Source organism: Thamnophis elegans, chromosome 2 (genome assembly GCF_009769535.1).
Source record: "Thamnophis elegans isolate rThaEle1 chromosome 2, rThaEle1.pri, whole genome shotgun sequence".
Taxonomy (NCBI): domain Eukaryota; kingdom Metazoa; phylum Chordata; class Lepidosauria; order Squamata; family Colubridae; genus Thamnophis; species Thamnophis elegans.
Window position 1 is genome coordinate 30,542,280 of NC_045542.1, and position 24,231 is coordinate 30,566,510.

Here is a 24,231-nt window from a genome sequence, read left to right on the forward strand (position 1 = left end):
CAGCATGCCATCATGCAAATCATTTCTATGCATTGAAACAAGCACAATTTTATTTAATTTATTTTTGGAATCAGCCTGAGCGAGTTTGGCAAACTGAAAATACCTGATTACCCCCATCTCTCACAAACCATGGTGAAGCCCATAGAATAAAAAGTATGCAGATAATAAGTACTAAAGAAACAATGATGATTAAATGATATGGGCTAAATACGTGTCATTTCAGCTTTTTGTTGATGCTCTACTTGGTTTTTTCCCCTCCTTTTTTGTTTTTGTTTTTTGCTGCTTAAACTAAATGTCAAGTATGAAAATCTAGTTTTGCATGAACTAAACAACCCTTTAAGTGACATTTTTCCAGATTTCCTCTCAATAAAATGAAATAAATAAATAAATAAATAAAATCACTTTTTGCTGCTTTGGAAAAAAATATGAATCCTCAAGCAGCAGTTTTTTCCCCCTTGTTTGTGTGTGTGTGTTTTATTTTGCTTTTTTGTCCTAAGTTGCATTGACTGATGTGGAACATGCAGTATCCACCTGCCCAGATTGTATAAAATCCTTGTTCTCCTTTGCATTGTTTCCTGTTTCTTTTAATATATTGGTCTAGATGGGTCCATTAAACAGGTGGTAGATCACTGCTTTGAGATGCAACATGGTCACACAGTAAGCAGACTATGTTTGGTATAAGATCTTTAAAGTTTCTCCACAGCTGTTCGCTATTGATATATATTTTATCAGGAAGTTTGTAAACAATCTTTTCTGCTCACGAGTTTTCTACAGTTAATATTATTATTATTATTATAGAATCATCTCAGCATTTGGATTCCCTGGCATCTTTTTGCCTTTTTGCCCTTTCGCGTCTCCCTTCTTCGGCTCGCTGTTTCTCTTTTTCAGGCTTAGTTACGCTGTCATAAGATGGGAGGGAAGCCGTGGATGGAGTGCCTTCTTTTTTCTCCCTATTTGTCCCTCCATTTTCTATTGCATTGGAGACATTTTTCCGGCAGATAAATCCCCTCCTTGCTAAACGGACCCTGTAAGCCCTCTGGATCACCACTGCGGAGACCTCCTCCTGTTTACGCCGTAATGTGGTTGTGATGGGCTCATAAGACACTTTGGAAGGATTAGAAGCCACAAATCTCTCTTCCATCTGTTGCCTCAAGATGTCTAGTTCACCACTGTCACCCAGTACACGTTTGGTAAAGGCAAAGAGGATGTCCAGACAATGGATTCTGTCCCCACTGACCATTGGCAAATCCATGGCAATGAGCTCAATGGTATTGGGCTTAGGAACACGAAGAGGGTGCTCCAAAGCATCTGCGAAGTCTGCCAACTTGCAGTATTCAATGAACTGGGTAGCGTCGGGGTCAAACTTCTCCCAGATCTCATAGAAGGTTTCAAAGTCATCTTCACTCAGTGGATCAGCACTTTCCTCTGTAGCCACACTGAAGTTCTCTAGAATGATGGCAATGTACATGTTGACCACAATCAGAAAGGAGATGATGATATAGCTAACAAAGAAAAAGATCCCAACGGAAGGATTCCCACAGTCACCTTTGAAGCCACTCCCAGGATGTTCCTTTTCCAAATCACAGTCTGGAGGACGGTTGAGGATGGGTAAGAGCAACCCATCCCATCCAGCTGAGGTAGTGACCTGGAATAAGCATATCATGCTGTTGCCAAATGTCTCAAAGTTGAACATGTCATCAATACCAGCCTCATGCTTGACGTAAGCAAAGTTTGACATCCCAAAGATGGAAAAGATGAACATCACTAAAAAGAGCAGGAGGCCAATGTTGAACAAGGCAGGCAAAGACATCATTAAGGCAAAAAGCAAGGTGCGGATCCCTTTAGCTCCTTTGATCAGGCGCAGGATTCGACCAATACGGGCCAGGCGGATGACTCTGAAGAGAGTTGGTGACACAAAATATTTCTCTATGATTTCTGCCAAAAACATACCTTTAAAAATATTGAGGAGAGAAAAGAGAGTTACAATGGTGTCAAGTCTTCTCACATTCTTTCTTCAGAAGCATGGAAATAATGGGCAAATTTAAGAGACAATACATGAGAGTTAGAAAATCACAGCTTGTTTTAAAAGTCACCATCTTTTAGTCATTAAGTCCTTTTATTAATTACTACAGGTAGTCCTCAACTAATGACCGGTTGCTTGGGGACTGTTAGAAGTTACGACCTGCCTGCAAAATGGGAGCCAGATCTATAGTTCTGACAATCAAAAGTCACCGCCACCTGACTGCACTTCGGGTGCTCGGCAACACACCTGCACTTACAGCTGGCATGTGACCACATTTTAGGACTTATTTCCAATTTTCTGCAAAGCATACTCATAGCAAACAGTGGGTTCACACTTATGACCATGGTGTTTCACTAAGTGAACACTGCAAAAAATGTAAAATCATGTCAGTCACATATTATTGGCTAATTTCATAACTGTTACGACTTGTGACCGTAATAGGCAGGCTCTGTTAAAGTTGTAATTTGAAGACTACCTGTAAAGGCCTTTGTCAAATATTCAAAACAAATACAATTCAAACAGCACAGTAAAATTTGATTTCAACGCTCATATACGGTAACCGTAGTTGATTACAATTATCATAAGCAACTAGAAATCCTTAAAAATGCCCCATGGTCAGTTAAGCTGTTAAGTGACACCAAAGGAAGAGCAAGAGGCACGTTGGTACTCTAATAGCCTCTCTACATGACCCTACATGATTCTGTTACACACAGAAAGCAGACACAGAGGACTGCCAAGGAACATCTCAAAGTATCAAGCTAGTTCATATAAATAGTTGTCTGTCATGGCCCCATCAGAGTCTGAATCTGTGGGGGAAGATGAGCTGAAACAAGAGCTGACAGAGATCGAGAGGGCATCTCCATTGGCCTTGGAGGAAACTGGGGAAGGACAGAGTCAGTCTGGACAAGGCTTTTCAGGATTAGAAAGGTTTTCAGATAGGGAGGAGCAGGAGAGACAAAGCTCAGGCGAAGAGCAAGGACCACTCCTGATCCTAGAGCATGGAGAGAACAGAGAAGGCGAGACCAACACAGACTGAGCAGGCCATGAGGGAGGAAAGTGTCCCGCCCATTCACAAATCACACCTGGGGACTGAGATGTAAGGAGGTGACGGTGAGAGGGGCATTTGTCGGGAACAAGTGTTGAATCTGTGGAGCCTCTTGTGCACTTGCCAACACCTAGAGATTACTGTGCTTTGTCTTGTAGGACTTGCCTGGTTTGCCTGCTTTGCTGAACTTCGTGCTCTGGTTACTGTTTGTCTAACCTGCCTTATTGGACTGCTGGTCCTGGTTACTGTTTGGCTAACCTTGCTTACTGGACTACTCACAGCCAGAGGCTGCTGAAGGTGCATGCGAGAGTTTTGCTCCAGGACTTGTAGTAAACGTGGGGACATTTGGGGGCAAAGTTGGAGAAATAAAGGAGGGAGGTTCCTGTTCTCTGGTTGTGTTGCTTTTGTACCACGCACCAGGTCATCACAGTTGTCCTTTGAACTATGTCAAACTCGTATCAGTATCTTGAATTGAGTCTAGTGAAAAATGAGAATCAATGGAATTTAACATATTTCAGGAATATTTCCATTGCTCCTCAATAAATTTTAATAGAAAACTTAGTCATTCTATATAAGTAGCAATTTTAAGAGGCAATCTCAAATTACACTGTAAAATAATAGAATCCAAAACAGATTAGTGACCATAAAGACAAAGAGCAAAGGTTTCCCCTGCCTGGTTGTATCTGACTCTAGATGGTGCTCATCTTTGTTCCTTATCTGAGGGAGGCAGCGTTGTCCTAAGACATTTCCGCTGTTGTGTGGCCAGCATGACTATGCACCAAGGCACATGGAATACTATTACTTTCCCACCAAAGTGGTAGCTTTTTATATGCTTACATTCTTCATGGTTCCGACCTGCTAGGTGGGTAGGAGCCAGGGCAAGTAATAAGAGCTCACCCCATCACTCCGCTTGAACTTTCTGACTGACAAGCTTGGCATCTTTAACCGCTGAACTCTTGCGCCCTCTTAGTGGCTATAAAAGAACTGATTAATGATAGAAAGAACCAACATTTCACGTCCTAAACAGTCTCAGTTTCACTATTAACAAGTTCACATTTTCATTTTGATGTTTGCAACTGAACATTAGAATTGTCCATTTCTCCAGGTACTTTGATTACTGTGCTAGATACATGAAAATATTTCTATATACTTACCTACAACAGAGAGTATCACAACCACAAAATCAAAAATATTCCATCCAATAGTGAAATAATAGTGACGTAAGGCAAACATTTTCAACACACACTCGCAAGTGAAAAAGATAACAAAGACAAAATTGATCCAGTAGAGGATCTCCTCCATCTGTTTGCTTTGTGTGTCGGTTTCAACCATCATAGTCACCATGTTGAGACAGATGAGTAGCATTATTACTATATCGAAGGCTTGCTGGGTGACAAAGTCGAAGACAGCGCCTTGGATTCTGTTCTATTATACACAGAAAAAATGCATATCAACATTGTGAAATATCCAGTGTACCTTTGGTACTATCAAATTAAATAAGATTTTAATAAGATGGCAACAAAAGTTTTTTTCCTCCCATTATGAAAATGCTTAAAGGCAGATTGAAAATTGTTCAGTCAGCATGGTATTTAATAAAGCTGCTGTTGCACCCCATTTTTGGCCTTCACCCATCCCATTTTCAGCCTGTTCCAGACGGTGGGTATAGGTGGTAACAGTGGTGATCCCCGTTGCTTGGAATGGGTCAAAAATGTGGTGTGTGGAGGCTGAAAATGGGGCACACAGAGGCAAAAAATGGGGCATGTGGAGGTGGTGATAGGTGGCAGCGGTGGTGGATGGCAATGGCAGCGGTGATCCCCACAGCCTGGAAAAGTTGCTGGCGATATTTCAGGAGGCAGATCCAACCGCCAATCAGCTGCTCATGCTAAATCAGGCTGTGCTGAAGTTGACCAGGCTGTTTGCTGTTTGCTGCAAGGAGGCAAATTGCTGGGAGGCAGAGGTCGAAGGGTAGAATCCAGTGGGTGGGTGGGGCTTTGGCAACATTCGCTGTATAAGACACACATTTCCACCCAATTAGGATAGGGGAGAGTATGTCTTATACACCAAATATATGGTGTATTATCCAGCTTTTAATTCTATGTTCAGCACTCAGATCTTCTATGTTGCGTGAGCTGCACTGGGTTCTATTTTCCTTTGGATGCAATTCAAGAAGCTGGTCATTACCTTTGAAGTCCTATATGACACTATGTCAGGCTTTCTGCAGAACTGCCTTTCCTTAAGAACATCTACTCATCCTACCAAGTTAGATAGAGCGGGCACACTCCTAGTCCCATCCTTTAAACATTACCATCTTATGGAAGCTTGGAAGCGTGCTCTTTCATGGACCTGTCCTATGGGACACCCTTTTCCCTAAAGTTTGGCAGGCTCCTACCCTCCTGTTCTTCCATAAAGTACTGAATACTTGGCTTTTCACCCAATTGTTGGGATAAGATGAGGTGACCGCACCTATCAAGGGCTCATACCTGAATACAGCATATAGGAAAGTCAAAATTACCTGCTGTTGCCAGATAAGATCATAGTTGGCTGACTGGGTAGAGGTCAGGCCCTGATTTTGGGAAAAGGATTCTGCAATAGCACTTTGCCACAGGGGCCTTCTGATCTGGCATTAATTTCTTTCTCGGGCATACATTTTACAAGAATTATAGAAGATAGTACCATAGTTCCAGGAGTAGGATGATGAAATGGATGCTAAAAGATTTGTGAGTTTCTCAAGGCTGCCTAATGTGGAAATTTGAATCAGAAATTTCCCAATTGATATTTTCACCCATTACCAATTATAATGGTTTTGCTTTTCATTTCTGAATCATCTCAATGGGTGGAGAGGGATGAAATATTCCATTTGAGTATATAAGGAATGGCATGCTAGAAAAAAAATGAAAAACTTACCAGAGGCCTGGGAATTGGCTTTTGAGGTTTTTTGGACCCTAATTTTTTCATGGCATTGTAGTATTTCTTCTGCTCTTCTGTCATAAAGATATCCTGACCTCCAAAGTAAAGGGGAAGAGGGGAAGAAAAGGAAGTTGGTTACAATCCATTCAACCTTGCTTGAAGATTATGGTGCATATTCAATGAATAGTCTTACTGCTTTGTGTGGCAAAAAATTGTCCCATCTCGAGAAGTAATTGTATCAAAGAGCTAAGTTCTATTTAGTTCTGTTGTGGGAACATCTAAGTTAATGTAGTGCCCACTGGATCTCAGACTATAATTCTCATCAGCTAATAGCTGTGATGAAAAGGTTCAATTTAGCATTATAAATTGTAATGCTGTCATTGTTTGAAATGAAAAGGCACAAGAAACTTGTCCAACAGGAAATAATTTACGTGAAATATATCTGTTGTGTATTTACTAATTACCATAACTTTCTTTGGGGCATAGTTGAAGAAGTCAAAATGACAACAATTATACAAAAGGTTACCTTTGCATTTGATTTATACAGGTATAGCTGTAACTTATACAGGTATAGCTGTAACTTATAACTTATGACTTTAGCCTAAAATTTCCATTGATAAGCAAGGCAGTTGTTAAGTGAGTCATGCCCCAACTTACGACCTTTTTGCCCCAGTTCTTAAGCAAATCACTGCAGTTAAGTTAATCATGTGGTGGATAAGCAAATCTGGCTTCCCCCAATGGCTTCGCTAGTCAGAAGTTCCCTAACAAGATTGCAGATGACAATCCCAGGCAATGGTGGATTCCTACTGGTTTGGACCAGTTTGGCCGAACTGGTAGTGGTTTGACGGCTTGGGTCACTGGAACCGGCAGCAACCCAGGCCTGCCACGCCCCCGAACCGATTCTCCTGGCAGCACCTATGGTGCTGCCATCTTGTTTTTGGCTTCTGCGCATGTGCAGAACAATTTTTATTGTATTGTGCATGTGCGCACATGCTCCGTGCACACGAGCAAACCGGCAATAGTGGCTGCTGGAACCCACCCCTGATCCCAGGACCCCGGGATGCTGCAACCATCATAAATACATGCAAATTTGCCAAGCATCTAAATTTTGATCACGTGATGGTGGGGATACTGCAATGGTCATAAGTGTAAGAACCAGTCATAAATCACCTTTTTCAGAGCAAACGGTCACTAAATAAATGTTTATAAGTCAAGGACTATCTGTAATGCCTCTTTCACTCATTAATGTCATCTTACGATAACTACAGTTGCCGTAGCTGACTTGCATGTGAGAATCTGCTTTTAATCATTTACATTTTGGATGAGCAGCAGCAAAATTTGGGAAAGTCTCTCCTCTATCGTTATTAGTTGATAATTAAATAATCATTCTAGGATGTATCTTTCTCTCTTCTTTTCCTTCTCCTTGTGTGCTAGAAAATATGAAAAGTTGACCTATCTTTTTCTTTTGCTGATTGAAGTTGTCAATAATAACACCAATGAAGAGATTCAAGGTGAAGAAGGATCCGAAGATGATGAAGATGACAAAATAGATATACATGTAGATGTTGTCCTCATACTTGGGCTGCTCTTCTTGCTATAAGCAGAGACAAAATAATTATATATTGAAGGAGAGGAGAGGGGGGGGGGAGATACCCCCAATTTATATATACTCAATCTATTAATGTAACAAATCACAGTGTATTCTGTGCAGAAAAATAATGACATAATGGTCAAAAGGCATAGGCAAAGGTAAAAGAGAAAGAAAATCTAACTAAAACTTATTTATACTATTAGCACCCACTATAGTACTGCAAATCTTTCTATTGTTGCAAACAACCCTCATTGATACTATATCCATGCACTACTTTATACACTGACTTTTTTGTTCTTTAAACATTATTTTTGAGGATCTCATTAACTCTACCCACCTAAAATTTATTCATTCCCCTTCTCTTAACCCTTTAATATTTTTCCTCCATTTTTCTGAGTTTTGATCTTTATTCATTCTCTCCATATAATCCATACCTTTCTCATATTTATTTTGTACTGTTCACATTTGGATTCATTTGACATTTAATCTCAACCATATCTTGTGTTATGTCATATTTTCACAGCATTCAAATTATTTTTATATTTTTCCTATTTTATCTCAAACTCACATGCATCTAATAAATAGGGCAGTTTAAATATTTTGCTGCTGGTTAAATTCACACTTATAATAAAGAATTAAATGATTAAATGATGTCCTCTTCTGGGAAATCTTTATAATTTACGCATTATGCAAAACCTAATGATTAGAAAAGTTGCCCTTTGATTCAAAGGCTCATAGGGATCCATTATGTACAGAAATCCTCTTTAATTTCACTGTAATGAAATTAATTCTGGGGCCATTGCTGAATATTCTGTGCACAAAAGAGATCAGGTTACGTACACAGAAGGTGCAGCTAGCGTCTGACAATTGGACCATTTTTTTTTACTTCCCCTTGAGACGATTAGCATTTTTTCTTATATAAAATAATACAGTCACTCTTGCTTCTAAATCCCAGCAAGCAGTGGCAACCCACTTGCCTTGTTTGGGCTCAGAAGCTGAATCAAACTTGTTTAGCATATGGATGAAAAACTATCAGGGAAATCAGAGCTATGGATTTGACCAAAAACCTGAAAAATATCCCAAACTAAGGCAATAGGCAAATCACTTACATATTGTTGCCAAACAAAGTAAACAGTTGTGTCTGGGCAAATATCAATGATTCATTATAATTCTTTGCTTTAAAAGCAGTGCTAGGTTCATAGCCATATTACCTTTCTAGAATCTACTGCTGCATACATTATATCCATCCAGCCTTTGAAGGTAGCCTGTGGAAAAAGCACATTTCTTTTAAAGAGGAGGAAAAAACAAAGCAACATGAATAGCCAGCATTTGTTTATTTTTTGCTTACTGAACAAACAAGATTTGAAATGTTGTATTCACTTTTAATTAGGCCTAGGAATACTCATTTGTAAACATTTTTATCTTCTTCTAAATACAAGAGGTATGTGTGTGTGTATGTATGTATGTGTGTGTATGTATGTGTGTGTATGTATGTGTGTGTGTGTATATATATATATACACACACATACATACATACACACACATACATACACATACATACACACATATATTTCCACATTTTGATTTAATATCAGTTTCATTTCTCCCACCCCAATTTTTCTCCTTCTTGTCATGCCTTTTACATTCCCATGACATGAAACATTATCATTTCCAACTTTTGTAAGATGGCCACTCACCTCAAAGGCAGAGGTCAGATTCAGCCAGTTAGGGTTAATTCCAGCACTAGCTGGCCCCGCCCCACCCATTTTTCAGCATATTTTTTTTGACATTTTGGGGGCTTTTTTCGGCCTGTTCTTGGCCCAAAAAACTGCCCTGAAAACAGGCTGAAAAATGGCCTGGAAAACAGACTGAAAAATGATCAGGGCCAGGGCCAGCTGTGTGGAATTTGCTGGCGTGGGATTTTCTGGTTCGCTGAACTGCACAGAATCTTAACTACAGGTTTGCCTGAACTGGAAGCAGTCCACCTCTGGGGCTGTGCTGATTTCACTTGTTCTTAACTGCTTCTACTTTCATGGAATTTCTCACCCATCCTAAACACACAAAGGACATACTATAACTGCATTTATTTTGGTAAATGGTACATCCATTTGTTCTCTGGCTTCTATATGGAATGTGCACTAGGATAGTCTATAAATCCTTAACAAAACATTTGCATGTTGTTATGATTTGCAAGATAATTTAATCCTAATAATCCTATTTAGTTAAGGATATTTCACAAAATAATACATTATAACATCCCGTGTAATAAAGTGTAATTTTATTTATTGTTTTTAATGTGTTTTTATAATAACGTAGGCTGCCCAGAGTTATTTGTTGAGATGGGCAGCTACAGAAATCAAATAAATCAAATAATATTGAAAATAATATCACTTTTGACTTTCAGTTGACGTCATGGCGAGAATGGCTTGGAAATTAGAGGCCTCCACTGAGCCCTGCAAAATCCAGCTGGCAATCACTGTCAGGAGACCCTACAGGGTCATAGCCGACTTGTAGGGGCGTCAAAGAAGGAGAGGTGCTTCGTTGACCATGATGAACCTGCAATTTCCTCATTAGATCTGAAGCAAGCTCTCCCGAATGACAGCAGGGCCATTTTTGGCAGTCACAAGCTGGGGTAACTGGGACTACAAGATTTGTGCTGGAGTGGTGCATGGACAGAGCATTGAAACTGGGTGAGATAACTGCCAAAACTTACTCTAAAGACCTAATTTAAGTACAAGAATTTTAAAAGATAATTTTCAAGCATTAAGGAAGTGCCAATTAGATACATGGAGAAGATTAGAGACTGAAAATAAGAGATGAAAGAAATACCCAAGGAAAGCCTTAAAATACAGAAAACCTAGAAAAAAGCTTAAATAATTTGAAAAGTGATTTTTGGGAGAAATTTTTTAGCTTATTTGTATTTCTAAACACCCTGGATTTATCAGATAATCAGCTGTTTTTGACAGACCATTTCATGTTGGACTTGAGAGTATGAGAGCCATCTACTGGAAGAAGAGAAGCACTACAGCACTAGAGTGTCAGTACTTTTAGTGAAAGTGAGTCCAATACACATAAAGTCTAATACACAGAATAGAAGTAAATAACATCTGGAAGGCAGCCTAACTTTGACTCTATGCTAGAAGATGACTCAGATATTTTGAAAATACTTACCGTAATGAGTTTTTGTTCCCTTTTGAAGATTTCTAAGATAAATTAAATTGTAAATAACTAAACTTTATTGAAACTGGCTATTGGATTATGGATTTAAAAAACTGGAGAAACCTAGTGGATTAATTTGGATTGGATTATTAATGCTATTTGGCAGAACATTCTACAAGATAAAAGAAGAAAGGTGATAGAAGAAAAGAGAAAAGAATGAGTTAAATAAGACTTTAAAATTTGGACAATTGGAAAGATATGTAATTGGAAACCACAAGGCTGTAAATTATTAAAGAATTTTAAAGATGATAAATTTAGGTGATTTGGAGATATAACTATGGGATTGACAGAATTCTACTAAACAGGAGTTTTTCTTAATACTGAGACGTTGGAATCATAGAGGTATACTGAGTAATTTTTATTAAATTGTTACAAAATGGATTTACAGGGGATAATGGAAGTAAATGAAGAAATAATTTTGATGCTCAAAAGCATGCATGAAACTATAAAGAACAATAAGGAGACAGAGGGATTGTTTAAAAATACAGAAATTAGTGTAGAAGTCATACAACAATTGGGGAAAAAGATGAACATGGCATTCAGGAAATAGAGGAGAAATTAGAAGAAGCAGTGGAAGGAAAAAATCAAAATGAGATACAAGATGATAAAGATAATGAAGAGAAAGGAGTAATAAGTAGAATTCAATCAGATAATTCTTTCAAAGCTTATAATAGAACAGAGGAAAAAAGAGAAAAAACTCTTTAAAAAAGAGAAAAGTTTGAAGAAAAAAGAGAAAAATCTCTTTTAAAAAAGGAAGTTTTATTGAAGGATGCTCAAATAATACAGCAGAAAAAGACAAAGGGCACACTGAAGGGTGAGGGCTAGGGTATAAAAATATCAAAAAAAAAGTTATAAGATTCCAAGAAAGAGAGATAAAAGGATGTTTAAAAAGTCAATAAATGATGGAACTCCAAAAACGCTTAGAGATGATGGATGAGAAAATATATTAATAAAATGGAAAAATAGAAAATACAAATAGTGAAAATAGTAACCTATATATTAACAGATAATAGAATCTATTATAACTAAAAATAAGCTAAGCTTAGTAGGTGAAAGTTTAGGATTAGGTTAATTGTATTAATAATATTAATAGTGTTTACTATTGTATTGTATATTGTGAATTTAAACTTTTAAGGATTAGAAAGAGATTTTGAGATATATTCCTGGGATTGATTAAATTTGGTTAATAAATGGCTTTATTAGTAGTTCTAGACATTTGAGATATTGAAATTATGGTGGAACTAAATTTTTCTAAAATATTAAATATTAGTAATTTAGTAAGGGACAACAAATACAAGGTGCAAAGAAATGTTATTTATATTTAAACGAATTAATGGGAAAAATAATAAAGAATTATAAAGAGAGAATGGTATCCTAGGAGTTGGAAGACTAGGATTATGTATACTTATTTATATTATTACCGTTAGCATTGTTGAAAAAAGATTTGACCCAGTCAATACACTGTCCACAAAATATGCATGGTGTGAAAAGAAAATTGCTAATGAAACATGAATTTTTTTAAAAAAAATAAAAAAATATCACTTTTGTAATTAAAATAATGAAAGGAATCTTGATCCAGTTTTTTAAACTTTCTGATTAATGGATACAATCAGCCTTTCTAAAAAATAGTACTACAGATCCTGAACTCTTCAAATACATTTGCAGGAAAACCTGGAACCATAAAATGATAGACATACTACCCTTTTGAATCGCACACACACAAAAATCCTCAGTTAAGTTGCTCTATGATTCATTTCCAAGTGATTTATTCTCCTGCCCCACCTCTGCTTCTCCTTAGTCTACACAAAGACTAATTCTAGAATATCATCCAGGTTGTGAATGATTCATAGGCAGTGCAGAAGATTGCTCTTGGAAGAACAGGTGGACTGCATGCATGAAATAAGATCCCTTGGATCACAACCTATCTTCAAGATGACCACGGTTTAATGTCAGTTGGTAAAATCCAGAACCAAAAGTGAACAGAGACTGTATTGCTTAGAATATATTCAAACTAGAAACACCTGCCCCCTTCATTTTCTAACAGCAACATGGAATTAAGAATTCTTCAGGAAACTATAAATCACTCCTCTCTCAAAGCTAAAATTACCAGTTACTTAGCTCGGACCTCTCCTTATAGGAACAGATCCTTGCTATTTCCACCTTCAATGCTTAAAGAATAAACTGCTCTTAAGTCCTCACTAATAAAGGGGATGCAAGTGAAAAATAATTAGATTCTTTCCCACGTTAATTACTTCAAAAATGGAAATGACTTCTTGATTGGCTCCTTATAATCGCTGCAAAATACAATAAAAAAGCGAAAATGTTTGGCTGATCCATCTGAATATGGGAAAAGATACATGGAATTTACAAAAGGAAAAACATTTTAAGATTTCAATATTTTAGCAATTATACAATAGACATCAAGCAACAAAAATAGAACTTACAATTTGTAGGAGGGCCAGATACCCTGCACCAACATTGTCAAAATTAATCTTCACATTCTTCCACCGAATCTCTGTTCCATTGGGATCCATCAACTTCTCACACTCTGTCTTGTTGTTCACCTCTTCTATTTCAAATCGATACTCAGCCGTCTCATTAAAGCAGTAATGATACTTCCCAGCAAAAAGATTAACCCCCATAATGCTGAAAATCAGCCAGAAAATAAGGCAGACCAACAGCACATTCATAATGGATGGTATAGCACCCACCAAGGCATTCACAACCACCTGTATTGGAAGGGAAAGGAAGGAAGAGAGTGTTTCAGTACAGAAAATTTGATGACTTGGGTTTTACAAGCAAAATATCCATTTGTCTAGTTTTAGTAAGGGGAACAGAAACAAGGCTAGTCTCATAAAACTCATCTTAATTCAAAAAAGTAAAAACAAAATCATGTGTCTCCAAGCATTTTGTTTTTCAAAAATCTTTTATTAAATAATTTATCCAAACAAATATTAGCAATTAGTTTTTATTTCTTTTGCCATTCAATAGGTAGTTAATTTTAAAAAAAAATAAGATTGTGAAAAGAAGGGGGTTCCTGCCTTGATAATGTCCAGGCAAGTCTAATATCCAAGTCAGAATCATATTTTTTTAAATCAGACACATGTAAGTTAACTTAGCCAACCATCTTTCCCCATTTTAAAACCAGATTCATAAATTTGTGCCCTGTTACTCCTACTCCCATGAAGATAAATGAGGAACTTTAGCCACATGTTTCAAATGGGAGTAGGAAAGGGTGTTGAACTTGTTCTAAGACAGTGATAGATTAATATAAAATTAATCAGGACTATATATTCTTTAGTAAGCAAGGCCAGAAGTGTCCCAAGAGCTGAGCATGCATATTTGCAAGCTCAAAAGAAAAAAGCCATATTCCCTTCTCTGCTTCACAGCAAATGAAACTCATGTTTTACAGTTTTCTTCCTTCCTTCCTTCCTTCCTTCCTTCCTTCCTTCCTTCCTTCCTTCCTTCCTTCCTTCCTTCTCTTAATATTTATACAGAAATGAAGACGTGTCATTTGTATTGTTGGTCTAACATATAAGACAAGGAGGGAAAAGGGAAAAGGGCGGCCTATAAATGTTAATAATAAACCCTAAACAATCAATAAACATCTCTTTTGTTTCAGAATGAGAAAATTAAAGCTATCATTCTGAAATTATTTAATTTACAGAGCAGGAAGCTATTAATATACATACTGCACCATTCATTCTTAAAAAGAAAGGGCTGTATGGTAGGACTATGCACATCTTCCCAAACAGATACTCTGAAACACATAGAAACAAGCATGATGCACTTATTTTGAAGATGTTAAGGCATCAATCATTTTTTTAGATTTACACAATATTTTGAATACTGTCACTCACATTTCTCCACTTGAGTGAGAATGTATTTCCATTATTTTGCCAGCTATGATCACTCCTTATAATGATTTTCAGAGATCTAATATTTGGCATCCTTTGTTGCCTTCAGCATTAATTTCTAACACGACACTGATTTTTAGGCAATATTTCTTTTAAAAGAAATGCCACTTAAGACCTTTTTTACAACAAACTCCTGAAAATGGGAGAACTAGGCACATCTCCCTCCCTAAAGGTAAAGGTTCCCATTGCACATATGTGCTACTCGTTCCTAACTCTAGGGGGCAGTGCTCATCTCTGTTTCAAAGCCGAAGAGCCAGCGCTGTCCAAAGATGTCTCCGTGGTCATGTGGCCGACATGACTAAATGCTGAAGGTGCACATAATGTTGTTACCTTCCCACCAAAGGTGGTTCCTATTTTTCTACTTGCATTTTTACATGCTTTCGAACATCTAGGTTGGCAGAAGCTGGGACAAGTGACGGGAGCTCACTCCATTACGCATCGCTAGGGATTTGAACAGTTGAACTGCAGACCTTTCTGATTGACAAGCTCAGTGTCTTAACCACTGAGCCACCACGTCCCAAGTTCTCCCTCCCTACTAATAGGCTGTGAACCTCTCCCATAGTAAAAAATAACCCCCCTAATCTGGATGTTAAAGAAAAATGTTGTTTCTCTGTTGAATATGGAAAACTTCTGCACAGAGCCTTTCCCATTGACTGGACATGAGGAAAGTATTCCTAGTGCAAGGTCAAAATGCATGTCAGCAGTAGGAATTAGCTCTCATGGCACTGTAATCTCCCTGTCTTCTTCTGTCAGCTCTGTCTCCTGAACTTCCTCCAGTCAAAAACCCTCATCTACTTTCTGCTGATTACTGTATTTTTAAAAGTGTCAACAGATGGCGCCATTATTTTACATTAAGTTTCACAATGGTGACATAGCATAATTTGTGCTTAGATGCATAATCCTCTGCAAAAGTTAGGCATTGTATGAAGCAGCAAAATTATTGCAATCAACAACCCATTGACTTCTGAATAGAGGCCTATCAGAAATAACAGAAACTATTAAATTCAACGTTATCAGCCTATATTTCAGATACCAACTGAAAACTTAAAAAACTCATTCTTTGTTCTTGAGATGGGTGATAATGAATTAAATTAAAACCACGTAAATTTATTGGTCATATTATTGTGACTTGACACTATGTTGCATTTTGATTTGCTGTGTATTTGTCTAACAGGATTCACTTACAATGTAATCATTATGCCCATAGTTTAAACAAATTATCAAAACCATTGCAAACTATTATGAGAAAGGGAACATGGCTTTTGTGTGACAACTATATATTAGAAATAGTAAAGTAGGGCATGCATATTTCATAACAATATTTTAATTCCTTCCCCCCAAATATAAAGAGTTGAAGATATTTTTTAAATATTAAGTTGTTAAGCCATAGAGAAAAGCAAAGAACTATATTTAATGCTATTTAGGAAAAAAATATTTGCTGTTGTTTTTTATTTTCATGAAGTCAGTTTATACTGATGGCAAAAAGAAGGTAAGGCCTGAATGATATATAGATGTAAATAATTTCTAACTAGCGTTAAAATTCCTACCAGAAAGGAGCCATTCTCTATTATAAAGATGCTGGGAAACATTTTTTCCAAGCCAAGTTAGCTAAAATGTCTGATAATTTATGTTACAATACTTTCATTAGAAACACTAGTTTCTCTTGAAAGTAACTACAATAAAAGCAGCTGTTGAGATATTTTTAAAAGTAACATTTGTACAAGTCAGAACAAATATTAGTCCACATTCATATCTGAAGTACATTCCATTGCATTTGGTCAAGGTCTAACACTGCCATCCTGAACACATTTACTACTACAGAGTTAAGCCCACCAAAACCAGTGGGACTGATTTCAATTTTTTTAAAAAAATGAACAAGACTGTCCTGTTAATTTAGTTCTGCCTAGACTAACAAATTCAAACCTGAAATGATAACTGAATGTGATCATTTTGAAGTCCCATTGAAAAGAATGGTTGTTCTACAACCACAATTTTCTTAGGATTGGCCACAATTTATTATACAATTATACAGTTATATATCCAGGTCTCAAAATGTTGCATATTGTTTCTCTATGTGAATAACTCCCCTGTCTCTGTATATTTGTCTTTAGTATGTGGAGAAAGTTAAATAAGGATTTTTTTTTTACAGTTACACAACACAGGAAGATATTAATAGCAGAAGTAACAACTAATTTCCATGTAAAACCAAACTGATGGAACTTTAGCAATGTAATTTAGTAAACATAATTATGTAATGCACCCACTTCAATATCCTTTTGGAGCAGGTATAATGTGCAATTTTGGGATAACATTGGATTTTAATTGAAACTTTCAGGCTAAACAAAGTCTCTTTAGAGGTTGAGCTAATGACTAATAATCCCTGACTTTTTGTTTTTAGGATCTGTTTTGACAACAGATATTTTCAGATTTTTGAATGGTTGAATCTCTTCTCTGCAACCTCTCCTATTTTTCATTCTATCAATATTGTTTCAATTAAGAGATTGTATGAGAATGCACCACACATACCGCCCAATCCTATGCATTCAGAAGGGCTCATTCCTTAATAAAATATAGGCTCACAGCTTTCAAACTTGTATCTTTTTTTTATATGCCATGCATTACAAAAAATTAAATTGGCAATCTCCTTTAAAACATGGATAAGTTCAATATGTATAAAATGGCATATTGCAATAATTTCTAGAAAGTTCAGGTTCTATGCTTTGCTTGTGATTTGTTACTAACATCACAGTGACAGGGGAGAGTGGAGTGGGGGCATAAAGCATGTCAACGGGGAAACGAAAAAGAGGGAGAAAAGCTGAGCTATCAGTCAAGGCTGCCAGTCACTAACGGACTGGACTGAGAACAACGAGGTGCAAATCAGAGGAATTAAACCAGAAATCTTTTATTTGGGGGGAGCACTAGATTCCCCCTCCCCATATCCAGCCCTTTGCTGCAACCCTGAATATACCCCCAAACAAGGCAGGAGCAACGTGAAAACCAACCATTGTGTTTTGATCTCATTTTTGATCCATCATAACTTGGGGGGAGGGGAGAAGAAAAACTTGAGGTGGTTCAAATTCTGATTCTTTGCACCTGGTGATTCTCCCTGTTCCAGATTTACAGCCATAAATGCCCCCTTGAATGTTACAGGTATTAAAAGCCAGGCCAAAAAAGAGCAGCCAAGTGCCAACAAAGAATCTACAAATGACATGTGGTTTGGGCCAATAATGAGGCAGCTTAATATATCTCCCTTTTTTTAAAAATTAGTCTGTTATTGTTGTTATTATTATGGCAATCGTCAAATAAAAAAAGGGAGAACTGTGCAGCAGGGTGATGGTGAATCATAAACAGAGGGAAGTGATCACGTCAGCAGCTGCATCATGATTCTGTTTGTTACGTCTTTCTACCAGTTTGATCAGTTCTAGCATGCTTTTAAAAAAAACACCCCATAATCCACAGGCATGCAGAAGGATCAGCTCGCTAATGGCATCTTACCCTCATCCCCTCAAATCGGGACAACGCTCTTAAAGGCCTCAAGGCTCTGAGTGTCCTAAGGGATTTAATGGCACCTAGTTCCGAGTAGCCCAGGGCATTAGCTATAAGGCTGACTAAAGAGACCTACACAGAAAACAGGAAAAGAAAGGAAAAAGAAAAAAGAAAAAAGAAGAGGTTCCAGACTGTTAGCATAAATCCCCTAGCACTGGCAGTATATTCATCCCCCAAATTGGACTGCAGGCCCGAGCCACCCCCGTTTACAGTGACACCGAAGAAGGCAATGGCCATCAGCTGCCTACAGCACTTCACTGAAAGGACCTGGAAGGAAATAATGTAGTTGAGAGAGGCATAAATATAAAACAAAGGGGGAAAAATAAGTGAGAGAGAGAGAAAGAGAGGCACAGGCACACACAGACGGAAACAGGGTCTGTTGGAGATTAGGAGCCCAAACGGATGTCAAGAACCTTACCCTCGCCCTCTTAACAGTCTGCAGGATCCCAGCAGCTCCCATTAAATTAAGCCAGACAAATTTTTAAAGGACCTATGAAAAAGAATACAGATAAATACACACACTGCACAAACCGCCTTAATTCTCTCATTCAGATGGGGATGGGGATGTGGGATGACCCACCGACATCGCATCCCAAAATTAAGAGAAAAACAAATATCCAGCTTTCTGTGTTTCTACTCTGAAAGAGCAGTTTGTTTCTTAAGAAACCTTCTGTGTCAGAGCAAAGACTTTCTGAAGGTTTCATATTAGCTTTCTGTTTCCTGGTGTGGGGAATAGGTGGCATGAATAGCTATTGCAATCCAAAGAATCTGAAGGCCATCTAGTGGAGAAGGGTATTGTTTTCTCTTATTGTTAAGTTATAATAGGACTGCATTGTACTACAGGTCGGGGATGCTGTACTCTTTATTGCACAGAGGTGTTTTTTCAATAGGCTGTTTATACAGGATAGGACTGATGAGAATCGGGGGTTCTACAACATTTGAAATTGGAGTTCAGCATAAGATGCCAGTTCCTGTTCTAATGCCTGGGAATGCATTCTGGGAGCCAGTTCATGAATTATTACCATTTGCAGTATGGCGGCTGCTTCCAGGATTGGCTCCCATTTTGCTCTGGAAGTTCTGGAATAAGTACAAATAATATGACCAGGCTCAACATACCTCTGATTCTGATTATAGGCTATATAGTCTATCTACTGACCTGCACTGTAGCAACAGAATTACAGGTCCATAACATTCAATGTAGAGCCATTCAACCTGCAGTGGATTTGGGAAAATAATAAAATAACATTTGCCTAGCCAAAGTCCTTGGGAGAGACTCAGTATGTGGATCAAAATGCCAGATCCAATCTAAACATTTGTCTGGCTGCAACCAACTGTAATAATAATGTGGTGTCCTGCATAGCACTTAAGCTTTTACAGAAACATAAAGAGTAAGTATGGATAAACTAAAATTCTTCCTCTTTCTTTGTCTCTCATTCTCTCTTTTGATACATATTATGGGATGTACGGCACATATGTATCTATGAGGGTACACAGAAATTTCAGTACTGTACTACCTTTAAAAGAAATATTTTCACTTATTTCTCCCTAAAACATCTTGCCTATCATGTTGAAACGTAACCTTCCATAAGTAAGCCATGCTTTATTGCAGACTGTTTTAAAAATATTAATTTTAGTTAACATTTATGTTAATTAAATAGAATACAGTAGTACTGCCAGGAATGCTCCAAAGGAGAGGAAAGTACTTTTAAGCAACTGCCAAAGAACTAAAATTAAGGACACTGTTTTTTTCAGGGCTGGCAACCAGATTGGAGAATAATATGCTGAAGCTTTGAAAGTCTAGTAATATATATTTGATCCGGCTGGGAGAAGCAACTGATTATCTCAAAGTACTCTTCAAAAAGCAACTGGACTTTCTTGGTTGATCAACAAAGAAATCCATAAAAGCCTTGGGCATAATCATGACCTGGATGATTGAGAATCTCCATAGACAATTGATTGTCTCCCATTTTGGGAAGATTCGCTCCAGAGACAGTTTGTCCATTGTAGGGTTGGCCTTCTGGAATGGCTTCCACCAGGTGTGTTTGGCCCCAGTCTTGGTCCCCCTCCAGAACCATTTCAGTTCCAGAGTGCATTTGGGGACTGACACCAAATATTCTTCAAAGTTTAGGTTTGTCTATTTTGACTTCTGGTTTTATGTTACAATTTTTTCAATGTTATTGCTATTTTCTTTTATTCTGTGAACCCCAGAGAGTCTGTGTAGGATAGTGTCAGGACATACATGTGAAAAAATAAATAATTATAAGGTAGGCAACATGGGTCTATCTTCAGATCACTTCACTGTTGTTCACCCTAATCTTGTTCAAGTGGAATTCCAATTGCCGTGTCCAACATGAAGCCATTTTTTAATAAGCAAATCTCCTATCACAACTATTTTGTCAGTATTTCAATTGCATGTTTGCAAAATGCCAATGTTTCATGGCCCAATAAGTTATCTATTCTTTATTGGTTAAGGAAATGATAGATGGACTCTGTAAGTTGGTCAAGGAGCACTAGAATACCTGAACTAAATGGAGGGTGGATAAAAGAAAATTTGAAAACCTAATAACTGAAAAGTGGGAATAAGTCAATAAATAAAAAATAGGTAAACTGATAAAGACATCAGTTTACAATAAATGAAACCAGAAATGTATTTGAAAATGTATCAGTGTTGGGATAATGGTAAAATATCTAATTTTTTTAAAAAATAATTCTATTTTTAAAATGTCAGACAATTCATAATTGTACTTCAGCAATATTTTGCCCATCCATGCAAAAGCACTGAAAGATAAAATATCTTAATAGACAATTGTAACTATGGGACATATTCCTTTAATATGATATAATTACACCCAAAATAAGAGCCAGTGAACTCAATGCAACTTACTTCTTAGTAGACATGAATATAATTGTATTTTAAATTTCATTGATTTCAATGAAAAGTAATAGATGTGACTAATCGCTTCCACTGGAATATGTCAGATGGAACAGACTTTCAAATTCTGAAAACTGGTCTTTTAGCCAATCCTGAATGAATGCTAGGGGTTTGGAACAGAGATGCTCTCTTAAGCAAGAAAGAAGAAATGGATGAAAAAAAATGTTATCTAGGATAGTCTCTTCTGTAGGGTCCTATAAATGAGAATGTTTCCTGTCTCAACAATTAAAGATCTTAGCAGGAAGAAACTTCTATTTCTTGAAGGAGGATAAGTGGGCAATGCTGTTTTAGAAGAAGCTCTTTCAGCCTCAGTTGCCCTCTGAAATTCATTAAAGCGACTGGATTTTTTTTCACACATCTCCAACACACTGAAACAAAATGATGTGGATGTCTTATGAGTTGCAGGGACTTGAATAAGTGAAGTCATGTTATTTTTTTCCAGGCTGATGGCCATGATTACATGACCAATGCCCCAGTGCTTTGTTTGCATGTGGGAGACATTGACACATGTACAAAAGGATGAACTTTCAATCATGTAGTCATGACCATATCTTGACTTTTTTGCCTCCTCTCCAGATGATTCTGAAGATATAGAAATCCCTCTGAATATTAGCAGTTATGGGTAAATAACTGTTAATGAAAAACAGGTATTGAGGTGAATATAGTTAGATCACACTTTTAAAATACTATTCACTCAAAATTAGGGGTAAATATAATATCAACATCTGTCCAAAAAAACAAATCCATGTTTGGTTTACTCAAAAGTAAGTCCCACTGTGTTCAATGAGCATTACTTTCTAGCAAGAGTGCTGAGGATCCAATTTTAGAACAATGCTTATGGATAGGAATTAGGAATGGTCTTGCATTGCATTTATGGTTTGCATTTGTAGATAAGCAATATAGGAAAGAAAAGGATAATCTTATAAAAATCTAAATTTTGGAGCTTAAAGATCCCCTTGGAGAAAAAAAATACACTTAGGGAACGACAGTTATGTTGAGGAGATGATTTTTTTCTCAACACAAACAGACATTGAATATTATTTTTGTTTTAAAAATAGATCCAGGATATATTTCTCTAAACGTTGAACCTTAACTCTGGACTAATTAGAAACATATTGATTATTTACACAAGATAATATGTTAGTTTTCAAATGATAAATTCATATATAGATTTGATATTTTGATATTGGACTAATAGTAATTACATTTTTTCCTAAAGAATGAAACAAAAAATAAAACAGTATAGGGCAGCACAGTAGTAACGAACTATACTGAAGATGTATGTGGGGAAACAAATGCACAAAGATACTCAATGTCTGTGGAAATCTGAAGAGAACAAGAAAAGAAAATTGTCCCCAAATGTAAAAAATATTAGTGATCACAGTATTTCCCATTAACAATGCAACATTAAATCATGCAGACCGCTAATGCCTTTTTAGCTAAGAGTAGGATGGACTTTTGTTTTAAAAGATCAAGGTCAACTTCATTTTGCTTCTGCCCACAATTTAAAAACATTTAATGCATTGTTTGTAAATTTCATTTAAGTGGCAACATTAACAATAACGCTATATACAAGTAAGGACCAGAAAATAAGGGTTCTATCAAAATTATTACATCACTTTCAGGTCTTCTATTCCACAAAAATAGCACGTTAATAAATAATACAGATGGTCAATGGACATTCCCATTGCTTCAAGAAAATAAGTATTTTGAGACCCAAAGTATATTAAATTAGAATTTAAAAATTAGGTATATAAATGTAAGATACATGCATGAGGGCAAGTATGTGTTCAGTTTGCCTTTTGGATCTCAGTCTTTTGAAGGGTAAATTGTGACAAAAAAAGACAATAGTTCTGTAAAGTGGCTTTGGGAATATTATCTAATATTTGTAACTATTCATAATTTGTCTCCTCCATATCTTATGCCTATGACTGGTGAAGATTTTGAAGGAAAGGCCACATTATTCAAGAGATGCTGAAAGCAGCACGGGGGAGAAGAACTGAAAAGACAATCATTTAAACCTTCTCTAGTGGAATTGAAAGAGACTGCATTTTTCACCAAAGACCTTATCTCTTAAGGAGAAGCAAACATATTCTTGCAGTGGTACAAACGTGTCTTTCACTTTTGACCAAGATAGATCAAGATAAATTTTGTATGCGAGCCTTTCAATTTTTCCAATTCATTTTTTTTGTTATTTTATTTTACAGGTAAGGTAAGATAGCTTTAATGCATTCTCACTCTATCAGCACATTGTAGAACTCAGTGATTCATTTCTTTGTTTGAGATTTTTGATGGAAGGAGAATTCATGCATCTTAATAGAGCAATAGAAGTTAAATCTGCTTTGCATTTCTGCTTGTTTCTATCTGTCTTTACTATTTTTGTGGCATTTTCTCAAGTTCATTCCTCATTCGAATCTCAGTGAAAGAGTGGACCTGAAAGTGAAATATGGAAAACCTCCTCAACAATTAACATTTTGGGTTGTAGCGAGTAAGAATGGAAACAACAGAATGTTTTGCCTTAGAAAAGATTTAGAAAGAAAAAAGGGTAAAAATGTGAGGTCTTATTTATTTAAATAGAGATACTATCTCTTCAAAAAAGCAGCAAAAAGAAAAAAAAGATACCTACTGCTACAATGAGGAAATCCAACCAACACCAGGCATTTGTGAAGAATTTCACAAATCCATAGGCACACCACTTCAACAACATTTCAAGGATAAAGATGTAGGTGAAGACTTTGTCAGCATATTCCAGGACGGTGCGTATTGTTTTTCTCTGTTCTATATAAATATCCTCAAAGGCCTAAGGAACAAAAGAACAGTAATTATTATTATATCTTAGTCTTGGCATTAGAGAGCTACAAAGGTGGTTTGTTTTGATCTCCTGTATTTTTCGGAATATAAGTCGCACCAGAGTATAAGAGGCACCAAGATTTTGAAAAGGTACATTTTTTAAAAAGGTTTTTGCACTCTGCAGGCCTCCCAAACCCTCTGCACGACTCATTATTTGTGAAAAATGGGGCCTGCAGAGAGTTTGAGAGGCCTGGAAAGTGC

General features: G+C 36.9%; 1 protein-coding gene across 7 annotated transcripts in view; it reads right to left on the reverse strand.

The window, feature by feature from the left end:
- Positions 1–805: 805 nt before the first annotated feature.
- Positions 806–24,231, reverse strand: part of SCN8A (sodium voltage-gated channel alpha subunit 8) — an 86,303-nt gene continuing 62,877 nt past the window's right edge. For 5 of the 7 annotated variants that reach the window (XM_032210538.1, XM_032210531.1, XM_032210535.1 and 2 more), the window contains exons 19-26: positions 23,807–23,980; positions 18,198–18,320; positions 13,230–13,514; positions 8,778–8,831; positions 7,432–7,569; positions 5,973–6,077; positions 4,223–4,493; positions 806–1,950 (exon numbers count right to left, since the gene is read on the reverse strand). In XM_032210538.1, coding sequence (XP_032066429.1) covers positions 806–1,950; positions 4,223–4,493; positions 5,973–6,077; positions 7,432–7,569; positions 8,778–8,831; positions 13,230–13,514; positions 18,198–18,320; positions 23,807–23,980 — 2,295 coding nt within the window. The remainder of the gene's footprint in view (positions 1,951–4,222; positions 4,494–5,972; positions 6,078–7,431; positions 7,570–8,777; positions 8,832–13,229; positions 13,515–18,197; positions 18,321–23,806; positions 23,981–24,231) is intronic. The other 2 variants (XM_032210536.1, XM_032210537.1) reach the window with 1 other exon arrangement.